At 58.1% G+C, this 12920-nt stretch overlaps 1 protein-coding gene across 4 annotated transcripts in view; it reads right to left on the reverse strand.

The window, feature by feature from the left end:
* Positions 1-12920, reverse strand: part of ADCY3 (adenylate cyclase 3) — a 90941-nt gene that overhangs the window by 17467 nt on the left and 60554 nt on the right. For all 4 annotated transcript variants that reach the window (XM_058287711.2, XM_058287713.2, XM_058287714.2 and 1 more), the window contains exons 4-8: positions 5581-5711; positions 5020-5131; positions 4759-4886; positions 3486-3644; positions 2562-2739 (exon numbers count right to left, since the gene is read on the reverse strand). In XM_058287711.2, the coding sequence (XP_058143694.1) occupies positions 2562-2739; positions 3486-3644; positions 4759-4886; positions 5020-5131; positions 5581-5711 (708 nt within the window). The remainder of the gene's footprint in view (positions 1-2561; positions 2740-3485; positions 3645-4758; positions 4887-5019; positions 5132-5580; positions 5712-12920) is intronic.

Below are 12920 nucleotides of genomic sequence, written 5' to 3' on the forward strand. Positions count from 1 at the left end.
CCGGGCCTCCTTGACCCGTGTGGAGCTGGCCCATGCGCAGTGCTGATGCGTGCAAGGAGTGCCCTGCCACGCAGGGGTGTCCCCCACGTAGGGGAGCCCCACGCATAAGGAGTGCGCCCCGTAAGGAGAGCCGCCCAGCGCGAAAGAAAGTGCAGCCCCCCCAGGAATGGCGCCGCTCACACGGAGAGCTGACACAGCAAGATGACGCAACAAAAAGAAACACAGATTCCCGATGCTGCTGCTAAGGATAGAAGTGGCCACAGAACACAGCGAATGGACACAGAGAGCAGACAACTGGGAGGACAGGGAAGGGGAGAGAAATTTTTTAAAAATCAGGATTACAGCTTTGATGGGCCACCTCAGTAGGACGGTGGGTCCCCGCCCCTGTGGGGAAGAACACGGGGGGCTCCACAGACCTGGCAGAGGCCCCGGGAAGGGAGAGCTGCGGGCCTGAGAGTTTGCAGCTGCAGAGACCGCAGCCCGGAAGAGCTGAGAAAGCCTGGAGAGAAATGAGTCCCAGGAGAGAGCCGAGACTTGTCCCAGCCTACGGCTGAAACTGGACAATATTCTTTCACAACTTGTAACAAACGTCTCACGACAACGCAAGGTGTTGGAGGAGGGCTGATGTATGGGACCCCCGTAGGATGTGCTGCGTGTTTGCTTTGTAAGTTCACAACTTTCTATACACTTATTGTGTATGTATGTTCATATACAAATGATAGAAAGAGAATAATAATAGGGTGCGTTGGGGGAAAAATACTTTGGTTAGCAGTAATATTTTGACAATGGTCTTTAACCGTTAGTTAAAAAACGTTTAACAACAATTCAAGGTATTAGTGGTAGGGTGAGGTGTGAGAGTCCTGTATGATGTTATGTGTTTGTTTGATAAGTTCACAACTATTACTATACACTTATTATTTATGTATGTTCATGTATGAGTGATATACTTCAATAAATTTTTAGAAATTTATTAAAAAATTAATTTTTATTTTGTTCTGGTGAATTCATTAAAGGTCCACATCTTGCACTCTTGAAAACACAAATGATTCATGTCATTTGTGACATTCACGGCATCTGTGGCAAGGTCAGGTCTTATTTCCTGGGGCTTGACTTTCCATCTGGAAGCTTCCTAGTTTTCTGAAAGACAGCTTTCTACTTTTCTGGGTTCTGAAAAGCACTTTAGCTGAGACTTTACACTTAGCCCCCAAACCCTGTACCGTTCTTTACCACTCAGCACCTGGCGGGACTTTCAGTTAGTTGCTCGGGCAGAGCCCATGTCACCTACGGCTCTGTGTTCCTTCTGGCACTGACAGTATGACCTGCTCACAGAAGGGACCCCCACAAACACTGGGGCGGCTGCTGGGTGAGGAGCACAGGCTCTGGCCCCCAATTCCAGCTCCACCAACTGCCAGGTCCCCGACCTTGGTGCCAGCCTCAAAGCAGAAGGGACAGCGCCTGTGTCACAGGTGGTCATGAGGAGGCGGGGAAGAGCTGAGTGGACAGCGGCTATCGTTAGAGTTGTTGACCGGAGGACTCCTCCACCTCTTTGCGGCATTTGCTAGTCACCACACACGCTTGGGGAAGGGAAGACGTCTAGTTTCCTTTTAAAGCTTTATCAGGAGGGGCAGATGTAGCTCAGCGGTTGAGCGCCTGCTTTCCACGTACGAGGTCCCGGATTCATTCCCTGGTACCTCTAAAAAAAAAAAAAGCTCACGAAGCTCTATCCGGAGCCACCTCTCTAGCCCTGGCTTCCTCAGCTTCCCCGCAGCGGGCTTTGCTGTAGCCATCGTTACCGCAAACTTTGGCAGCGGGGCTGTCCGAAGACGAGCCGTCTATGAGGGCCATCGGGCTCCATTTTCAAGTCCCAGTAGAAGGACGCACGGAGGGTTTTAAGTGGTCGATTACAAGGAATAAAAGCACTTGCAGGGGAACCGGCTGTGGCTCAGTCGACTGGGCTCCCGTCTACCACGTGGGAGGCCCTGGGTTCGCGTCCCGGGGCCTCCTGGTGAAGGCAGGCTCGCCCACACACCGTGGAGAGAGCTGACGGCCCGCACCCATGGGGAGCTGGTGCAGCAAGATGACGCAACAAAGGGAGACCAGCAGACACAGAAGAGCGCACAGCAAATGGACACAGAGAGCAGACAGCAAGCAAGCAGCAAGGAGGGGGGATAAATAAATAAGAAGTAAAATAACCGCCGGATGCAGCAGAGGATGGTGAAGGGATCTGCTTCTCCGACAGCCTGATGGGCCACCAGGAGGTCAGTGGTTGGCGGCTGAGACCCGACGGCGGCCAGGCCGGCGGGCGGCACCATGTCACCACCTGATCGTCTCCGTTCCCCTCCATCTTCCTTTCCCACTCCCAAAACCTTCGCCGGCCTCAGTTCTCATCCTAGTCTCCTCAGTTTCACCTCGACAGGAATTCCCTCAGGCTCCCGCCCCATGGGCCACCCCGTCCCTCCCCTCTCCCGTTCACCCGGGTTCGAATCCTGCCAGCTCGTCCCTAACGTCTCGTTTATCCCGTCCTTCCCATCCCCCAATCCCGGGCGGGGCGAGGGGCTCACCGAGCCGTTGAGGCCGTTCTGGGTGGCCGTCTTCTTCACCTCGGGCTTGGACGCGATGACCAGGTAGGTCTCGATGCCCTTCTCGTCCAGGTAGTCGCAGCGGCTGCCCCCGTCGCCCGGCTCCACGTCGAACTCTCCTCTCAGGCAGTCCAGGGTGCTCTGGGAGATGTGCACCCGCCTGGAGGACGGGGAGGCCCTCAGCGTGGGCTGGGGGGGGTTGGGGGCACACCCCTGCCTGGGGCTTGGCAGCGGGCCACAGCGGGGCCAGGTGTGCCCGGGCGCCGGGGGCGGGATGCCCAGGGGAGACCCGCGGTGAGAGCCACGGCTGGGAAGTCCTGCCACTGGCTAGCTGTGGGTACATGCCACTAAACCTCTCCGAGCCGCAGCATTAAATCCATAAAACAGAAATAACAGGACTAGCTCACAGGGCTGCTGAGAGTCTGACCAGAAAAGGGACTTTGAAAGGGACAATGACGCCCACCTTGCCGGGTCCAACAGCTGCTCTACAGGGGGGTAAACCCTTTTCTGAGGAGTCCCCATGGGGACAGAACAGAGCCTGCCGTGGCAGGAGGCTCCCAGTCCCAGCAGTAAAGGTTTCAGGGGTCAGTGCCAGGCCGGGCTGGCCCTTGGGCCGAGCGGCGGGGGTCCCTGCAGAGCCGTCCGTCAGCCCCGGTGCCCGAGGGCAGGGCCTGCTCCCCTGAGCCCCGGGCTACCCCGGGGAGGAGCTGAGAGACGCTGGTGTGTGTGGGGTGGCACCCCGGGATGGCCAGGCAGGGGACCGGGGCGGGTGGATGTGGCAGCCCCGGCGGGGGACGGGGCAGGAGAGCCCGCGGCCGGCAAAGGGCTGGGAGTGCCCGGGGACAAGGGCAGGACGGCTCTCGGGGACAGGACCCTTCCCTGCGGGCCCCACCCCGGGGTGCTCACCCAGGGATGCCGCCGGCCTCCATCTTGTTGGCCACGGTGACATCGGTGGACCAGACGTCGTACTGCCAGCGCTTCTGGCCCAGGACGCCGCCCAGCACGGTGCCCGTGTGCACGCCCACGCGCATGTCCACGCCAGTCTGCGTCTTCTCCCGCACGTACCTGCCGGGCGCGCACGGGGGGGCTCAGGCTGGGCCCCGCGTGGCCACCCCGGGCTGGGGCTCGGCGGGGGCTCCCGTTTCTCCGCCGTCACCCGCTCACTCCCTGCCGCGGCCGGCGCTTCACAGGGCACCTCGCGGGTGCAGGCCCTGCCCTGGGCGCCGCAGGACAGAGGGGCACAGAGGAGCCGACGCGCTCGCCCGAGCACGCCGGGAGGAACAGATGGGAAATGCAGAAAATGGCCCGCTGGGGCACACAGGTTCAAGTTCCTAACCCTGACCGCTGCCCGCAGGGCAGAGGCAGCTCTTGTGCCTTTCCACGGAGACACCAGAGGGGGCTGAACCCGAAAGACACTGGAAACGCAAAGCCCCCTCCGCAGGGCGGGCGGCGAGGGGCTGCCCCCTTCTCCCTGGGGGGTCCCTGCGGGAGGAGAAGCCCCGGCGAGGCGCCCCCTGCCCACCTGGGTGCTTGCTGTCGGCTGGGGTCCACCTGAGGTCTTGCCTTGCCCAGAGGGACCCTCGGGGGCTCGCAGGATGCCCCCAGCCCCCTCAGAGCAGTGACAACAACAGGGAAGAGCGAGAGGGAGCCGGCGCGCAGCACGCTCACGGCCCGCAGTCGGGGCAGCGGGTGGGGGTGAGCCTGGGCTGGGGGCAGCCCTTCCCTGGACTTTATCTAGTCCAGCGACGGGCGTGGCAATCCGTGAGCCACTCTGCTCTGGGGGTCACAGTGAGGAAAAGCCAAGAGACTGGGAGAGAAGGCCCAGGCCTCCGCCAGTGGGAGGTGGCGCGGCGAGCTCCGTGCCAGCCCGGCGACCAGCAGGCAGGAGCGCCGGGGCCGGAGGCTGGAAGAGCTGCTCGCGGGGGGCCGCTGGAGCCCGCCGCTCCCCTCGGCCGGGAAGGGGAGGCCCCACTTCCCAGAGCGGGGGGGCCGAGTGACCCAGCAACTGGCACCGGTGCCGGGCATCTCCCAAGTGCCCCCTCCGTGGGGCGTCCCGGGCTCGGGCAGGCCAGCTTCCTGACGGGCCCCGGCGGGCGCCCCTTGCCCTGCCCCGGCGTCAGGACCACGTGCCCCGGGACGCCCCCCGCAGGTCCCCTGGGGCCCAGGACGGCCCGCTTACGAGATGGCCTCGACCATGGCGAGCCCCATGAGGATGGAGCAGACGGCGTGGTCCTCGCGGTAGTCGGGCAGGCCGCAGATGCAGTAGTAGCAGTCGCCCAGGATCTTGATCCGCAGCTGGTGGTATTTCTGCAAGGGCAGGGCGCGGCCTGAGGCTCGGAGCCGCTCCCCGGCCACGGAGGGAGGGCGGGCGGGAGCAAACGCCGGCGCCCAGGGAGGGTCAGTCACGGGCTGCCCGCGACGCCCGGCCCGGGCCACTTACCGCCGCCAGCTTGTCGAAGCGGGCGAAGAGCTCGTTGAGCAGCTTCACCAGCTCCTGGGCGCTGCAGGCGGAGGACAGCTGGGTGAAGCCCACGATGTCGGCGAAGAGGATGCTGCGCGGGGAGAGGGGCCGCGGGAGGGTGAGGCCCCTGGCGGCCAGGGTCACGGCGGGAGGGCTGCGCTCAGCCCCGGAGCTCGGAGCTCGAGACCCAGTCCCCGCGGGCGAACCAGAGCCGACGCCACAGCGCAGCTCGGGGACGGCCCCCGCCAGGCCCCCGCTGCTCCCCCAGGACCTGGGGACCACCCCTCTCGGGCTCACTCCTCCCCCCAAATTCAAGGTCTCCTTCCCGGAAGGAGCATGGGTTTTAGGACCAGGGGTCAAGGTGACTGAGCTAGGAGATGCCCACAGATACCCCCAGCGCTGCATTTCCGCCACAAGCGGTGAGGGGTGCGGGGAGGAGCTGGGGCGCAGGGCAGGGAGAGCTGGGGCGCGGGGCAGGGTGCCCTTCCTTCTGGTCCCCCGGCGAGCGCGTGCCACCTGCGCCCGGGGCCCAGCGCCCACCTGACGTTCTCGTGGCGGTACATGTACATGGTGTTGAACTGCTGCTGGTCCTTCTGGCTCTCGTCCTTCTTCATGTCCTTGAGCATCTCGTCAGCCACGTGCTTGGGCAGGATGGAGAGCATGAGGTTCTCCTGCAGGAGGGAGCCGGGCTGAGTGGGGCGCCAGGGGCGCGGAGGCCTTCCAGGTGTTTGGCGCTGGGTGTCAGCCGGACCCACCCGGGGAAGCGGCCGGGGCCCAGGACGCTGCGGCCTCTTGCGCCGGCACCTTCGGGGCCCTGACGGAGTGAGAAACCCCGAGCAGCAGCTCCAGCCAGCCCGCGCCTTGGGGCCGCCCCGGCCCACTGCACCCCTGTGTGCGCACGGCGGGCCCCGCAGAGCCCGGCGGGGAGTGCCACGCACAAAGCGGTAGGAGCAGGGGACACGGGCGCCGGGACGGGCAGGCGGGGCAGGCGCGGGGCTCACCCAGAGCTCCTGCTGAGGGGACCCGCAGGGCCGTCGCGAGGCACCAGGTTCTGGGACCAGCGAGGGGGTCGGGGCTGGAAACCGTGAGGGGTTCAGTGAGGAGCAAGGCACGTTGGGTCGGGGCTCAGCGAGCCGCAGGTGCAGACGGCGGCCCCTGCCTGCGCGCCCCCAGCTGGGCCCCTGCGCCCACCCGGCCGCGCCCCCAGCCGCGCCCCCTGTGCATGCTGCCTGTGGACACCTTTGGGCCACGCGCCAGGGCTGGTCCTTGCCACGGGGACCGTGGGCCTGCAGAGTCTAAAATAGGGGTGTAGGGGCGCCGGCCTCGCTTGAGGCCGGGCTCAGTGGCCGTGACGCCGCGCTCGGGGCAGCGGCTGGCAGCCTCCCCTCCGCAGAGGCCAAGAAGCTCCCCAGCCTCCAGGGTGGGGGCCAGGACCCCCACCCTGCGCCAGGTAAGCCAGAGAGCGTGGCCTCACCTCCCTGGGGGAGGCCCACTCTGCTGGGGTGCCCCTTTCATTTTAGGGGTCCCCCTTCTACCCTAGGGCCTCCCTTCTGTTCTAAGGTCCCCCTTCTGCTCCAGGGGACCCCTTGGCTCTCCCGTGGTGCCACAGGGGCGTCCTCTCTCCGTCACCCGTGTCCCTGGGCTGAGGCGATCCCCTGCCCCCCCGCGCTGGCCCCGCAGCGCCCGGGGGCTCCCCCGTGGCTCCTCCACTGCTGAAGCCCCGCGGCACGCAGCTCGGGAGTGAGGAGCCAAAATAACCCCCGCGGCCCCTGCCCTGGCTCCACCCGAGCCCCGGAGGTAGCAGCTGGGCCCTGGAGGCCACGAGGCCGGGCAGAGCGGGCGCAGGGCACCCGGCCGGGGCTGCGGGTGGGGAGGCCCGAGGGCGCCGGGCTGCGGGCGCCGTGGAGGCGGCTCTGCGCAGCCTGGGGGGCGCCGGGGGGCCTGGGGGGCGCTGCGCCTCCGCTGGGGCAGCCCACGAGCGCCCCTCCCCGCCCACGGAGCGCTGCCCCGGGGTGCCGGGTCCCGTGGGGTGGTGGGTGCCGCGCTCAGGGGCAGGGGCTCGGGGTTGGGCCCTGCCCGTCTGTGTGGTCGTGCGGCGTCCAGCGTGTCCCCAGCTCCGTGGTGGCGCCCACTGGGAGGCCCGGGGCGCCGCGCCCTCAGCCACTCGCGGGTCCTCGAGGGAGGTGCGGCCAAGGGCCCAGCAGACCCTGAGGCGCAGCGGCAAGTCCCTCGACTCAGGGTACTGGGGAGGCCCGGGCGCGATGGGGAGCCCCCGCCCCCACCCCCGCGCACAGGGCGCTACGACGAGGACGTTCGTGCGTGGGGAGCTGGGGAGCAGGGGACGTGGAGGCAGCGGGGGACCTGTTGGGCTCCGCCTGGGGTCCCGGCGCTCGTCTGGTGGCCCCTGGTGGGGGCAGGGTGGGGGGAGAAGGCTCGGCCAGAGCGGCCGGGGCTGACACCTGTGCTGTCAGAGGGGCGCCTGCCCTTCCAGAAATAGCGGCTCTGTGCCTTTCAGGAGTCCCAAGAAGGTTCTAAGCCTGTGACCCACTAATGGCCCTTCTGGGAATTCATCCAAAGGAAATAATGCATAAGTTAAGAGCTGTGCATGCAAGAAGAGCCTCGCGGGAGCATGACTTGCACTTGGGGCTCTTCAAACTGTGACCCCCCTGTGGGCGGCCGATGATGCAGCCTTAAGATGACTGTGACGGAAACTGGTGCCACAAGAAAACGGTGAGGGAGGAGAGCAGGATGCAAAACCGTGTTCTGTGGGGGTGATGCTGGGATGTTGGGGTGCAAACAGGCAAAGGCAGAAGAGAAAAGGTAAAGGGGAATGGAATTAAGAGAAAATTTAAACGACGTTTTTCAAAGTTGCTACATGTTCTTGTATTATTTCTCTTTTTAAACATATATATATATATGTATATATATATTTTTTCCTTTAAGCTAGAAATAAACACAAAACTTACCATTGTCTCCAGCTGTGACGGGAGCCCTGACCCTGGCCTGCCTGTAATGATCACAGTTTCCTTAAAAAGGGAAAATCGCTGCTAGGCGTCTGGGCTGCATGGCCGTAAGCTGAGGAAGCAAACCCAGGGCCAGGCCCTGAGCAGGATGGAGAGCCCCAGGCCCCCCAAAATGGGAGGAAGGCAGCAGCCTCTTGGGGAGCCATGGGCAGAACCAGCCGTGGCTGGCTTCTCTCGGGAGCTCGCACAAATCGAGCCACTCACCAGGCAGACAACACTGGCCGCTGTCACATCGCCCCAGGAGTCGAACCCGCCACCCTCCCCCCCCCCGCTCTCGTTTATGTGTAACAGCCCCCCCATCCTGCACGAGACCACACTGAGGCCCTGGGAGGGGGTGACGCGGAGCCAGCTGCAGTCCCAAAACTAGAACCCGGGCTGACCTCCAGGCGGGGCGTGATTTGTTCTTCACTGAAGGACCAACTTCCCTGTCACCTTTGGACCTTGTTCTGTAATGAATGTGAAGGTCCAAGAGGTGCCCCAGTCCCTGTCCACCCCGGCCGGCCACCCCGGAGGTGGGACCTCCTCAGGTCAGAGCGCTGTGGGGGCCTCACCAGGCGGCTCTGGCGGCACGCCAGCCCTGGGCACCAGGGGGTCCCTGCGGGTCCTAAGTGAGCAGAGCAGAGGAGGGGGGCACCGCTGGGGTGGGCTCGGGTGGACGCGGCGGGGGCCCGGCTTCACACCCTGGCTCTGTGCCCGCCTGACTGGGCAGGCCGCTCGCCTCGAGCCTCACTCCCTCCTCACGGGCTGAGGAAAGAGGAAGGGGCCAGAGCCTCAGAGCAGACGCCGAGTCGGACCCCGGGCCCCGTGCGTAACCACGCAGCCCAACGCCAGGGACCTGAGGTCCCGGGACACCCCCAAATCCTGACACAGGCCGCCCAGCGCTGCTCAGGTGAAGAGAAGGTCAAGGCCCCAGAGGGCCCGAACGTTACAGCGACCGGCCGCAGCCACTCCTTGTGAAGCAGTGCCTAGCATACAATTATGGATCAGATGGGGCAGTTTCACACCATTCTTGACACTGTTCACGGCAGGAAGCGGAAACCTGTGGTAAGTCCCTTGAGGTGTGGGCCCGGGGGTGTTTCTGGGTCACCTGAGTCCATCAGGGCAGGGCGTTAGGCCTCCACGGCTCTAAGTGTGAAACCTGGCCCAGCAGCAGCAGCACCCACCCCAGCCACGGACCAGAATCTGATTTTACGAGATCCCAGGCCACTGGCAAACACAAAGTCTGAGAGGTGCGGCTTGAGAAGAGCACCAGGAGAAAGGGTTTGAAGGAAAGTAAGCAGAGGGGAAAAGAGCCAGCTGTGGCACTGAGTGTGGGGGAGAGAGAAAATGAGATGTAAAATTCTTGGTTGCTAATTGTTTTTCAGCAATTTATTTCATCCCACTGCCTTCTTGCCTCCATTGTTTCTGGTGGGAAATAGATATGTAAACTTATTGGGGTTCTTTGCATATAACTTGCTCCCTTTCTCTTGCAGCTTTCAGAAGTCCCTTGCTGTCCTTGGCCATTAGACAGGTTGAAGGCTGTGTCTGGGCATGGTTCTCTCTGAGTTTAATCCCTTTGAGATTTGTTGGGCTTCTTGAATGTGCATTTTCATGTCCTTCATTAAAATTTGGGAAATATTCTGCCATTATTTCTTTAAGATAGAGAATTTTAAAAACAATAGAGAGAATCTACAAAACCAAAAGTTAATTCAAACCTTGCTAGACTGACAAAACAAAACAGAGGACACAAACAACTAAAACCAGAAATGAATGGGAGGACATTACTACTGACCCTACAGAAGGAAAAAGGATCATAAAAAGAAATTTTGTACAACTGTATGCCTTTCAGATAACCTAAGTAAAATGGACAAATTCCTAGAAACAGGCAAACTACCTAAACTGACTCAAGAACAAATAAAAGATATCAACAGATCAATAACAAATGAAGAGATTATATAAGTTATCAAAAACCTCCACACAAAGAAAAAGACTAGGATCAGATGACTTCACAGGTGATTTTATCAAACATTGCAAGAAGACTTAACACCAATCCTGCTCAAACTCTTCCAAAAAATTGAAGGAAATACTCCTTAACTCATTCTACCAAAGCCAGATAAAGACACAAGAAAAGGAAATTGCAGACCGATATCCTTTATGAGTACAGATGCAAAGACCCTCAACAAAATACTGGCAAACCAAATCCAAAAGCACATTCAAAGAATTATATGCCATGATCAAGTAGGATTTATCCCAGATATACAAGGGGCATTCAACGTAAGAAAATCAATTGATACAACACACCACATTAACAGAATGAAGGAAAAAACATATCACCCGAATTGATGCAGAGAGACGCTTGGTAAAATCCAGCACCCCTTTTGATAAAATCACTCAGAAAACTAGGAATAGAAGGAATCTTCTTCTACACCCTAAAGGGCATATAAGAAAAACCCATAGCTAAAACCATACTCAATGGTGAGAGAGTAAAACCTTTCCCTCTAAGATCTGGAAAAGATAAAAGATGTCCACTGTCACCACTGTTGTTGAACACTGTGCTGAAAATTCTTTCCAGAGCCATTAGGCAAAAAAAAAAAAAAAAAGGAAAGGAAGAGGTAAAACTTGCCCTATTTGCAGATGACATGATTCTACATAGAGAAAATCCTGAAAAATCCACAACTAATTTCTACTAGAGCTAATAAATAAATTAATTCAGCAACATGGCACAGCACATGATCAACATGCAAAAATCAAGTGGTTTTTTTTTTTAAGATTTATTTATGTCTCCCCCCTCCCCCCTCATTGCTTTTGTGCTCACTGTGTGTTCTTCTGTCTGCTTGTCTTCTCTTTAGGCGGCACAGGGAACTGATCCTGGGACCTTCCAGAGTGGGAGAGAGGTGCTCAATCTCTTGCGCCACCTCAGCTCCCTGGTCTGCTGCGTCTCTTATTGTCTCTCCTCTCCGGCTCTTTTTGTTGTGTCATCTTGCTGTGCCAGCTCTCCATGTGGGCCAGTACTCTGTGTGGGCTGCGCAGGTCAGCACTCCATGTGGGCCAGCACTCCACACAAGCCAGCACTCCGTGTGAGCCAGCACTCTGCATAGGTCAGCTCTCCGCTTGGGCCAGCTCACTGTGCTGGCCAGCTTGCCTTTACCAGGAGGCCCCAGGAATCAAACCCTGGATCTCCTATATGGTAAATGGGAGCCCAGTTGCCTGAGCCACATCCACTTCCCAATAGTGTTTCTATGCACTAGTAATGAGCAAATGAAGAAGAAACCAAGAAAAAAAATTCCATTTACAATAGCAACCATAATAATGAAATACCTAGGAATAAATTTAACCAAGATTGTAAAGGACCTGCACACAGAAAACTACAAAATATTGCCAAAAGAAATCAAAGAAGACCTAAATAAATGGAAGGGTATTCCATGATCATAGAGCACAAGACTAAATATTGTTAAGATGTATCAATTCTCCCCAAAGTGATTTACAGAGTCAACACAATCCCAATCAAAATTCCAACAGCCTTCTTTTCAGAAATAGAAGAGCCAATCATCCAATTTATTTAGAAGGAACCCCCAATAGCCAAAACCATCTTGAAAAAGAACAAAGTTGGAGAACTCACATTTGCCAATCTGAAAACTTATTATAATGTCACAGTAATCAAAACAGCATGGTAATGGCACAAGGATATATAGACCAATGGAATCCAAATGAGTGCTCAGAAATAAACCCTCACATTATGACCAACTGATACGTGACAAAGGTGTCAAGTCCACTCAGTTGGGAAAGACCAGTCTCTTCAACAAATGGTGCTGGGAAAACTGGTTGTCCATGTGCCAAAGAAGAAAGTGGACCCCAAACCTCATGCTATATACAAAAATCAACTCAAAGTGGATCAAAGACCTAAATATAAGAAAAGACACCTTAAGGAATGGGAGGAAATAACTGGAAACCAAATATCTGATAAGGGCTTAATATCCAGATTATATAAAAAATCCTACAATTCAACAACAAAAAGACAACCCAATGAAAAAAATTGGCCAAAGATTTGAATAGACATTTCTCCAAAGATAAACAAATGGCCAAAAAGCACATGAAAAGATGCTCACCACCACGAGCCAACAAAATGCAAATGAAAGCCACAGTAAGATACCATTTCACACCCACCAGAATGGCTATTGTTTAAAAAAAACAAAACAGAAAATTATAAGTGTTGGAGAGGATATGCTGAAATAAGAACCCTCATTCATTACCGGTGGGGAGTACAGTTTGGCATTTCCTCAGAAATTTAAGTATAAAATTACCGTATAACGTGGCAATCTCACTTGTAGGTATGTACCCAAAATAATTTAAACTAGGGGAAATGGATGTCACTCAACCAACTGGGCTCCCATCTACCATATGGAAGGTCCAGGGTTGGAGGCCCAGGGCCTCCTGGTGAGGGCAAGCTGACCCACGCAGTGACCTGGCCCACGTGGAGGGCTGGCCCATGCAGGAATGCTGCCCCACGCAGGAGTGCCATGCTGCGCGGGAATGCTGCCATGTGCAGGAGTGCTGGCTGACGCAGAGAGCTAGCGCAGCGTGATGACACAACAAGAGACACAGAGGAGAGAAAATAAGAAGACATAGCACAACAGGGAGCTGAGGTGGTGCAAGAGAGCAACCACCTCTCTCCCGCTCTAGAAGGTCCCAGGACTGGTCCCCAGGGCCACCTAATGAGAATATAAGCAGACACAGAAGAACACGCAACGGGAAATGGAAGTGGCTCAACTGATAGAGCATCTGCCTGCCATATGGAGGGTCCAGGGTTCAACACCCAGGGCCTCCTGACCCGTGTGGTGAGCTGGCCCATGTGCAGTGCTGCCATTCACAAGGCATGCC

The sequence above is a fragment of the Dasypus novemcinctus genome, chromosome 25 (assembly GCF_030445035.2).
Source record: "Dasypus novemcinctus isolate mDasNov1 chromosome 25, mDasNov1.1.hap2, whole genome shotgun sequence".
Lineage (NCBI taxonomy): Eukaryota > Metazoa > Chordata > Mammalia > Cingulata > Dasypodidae > Dasypus > Dasypus novemcinctus.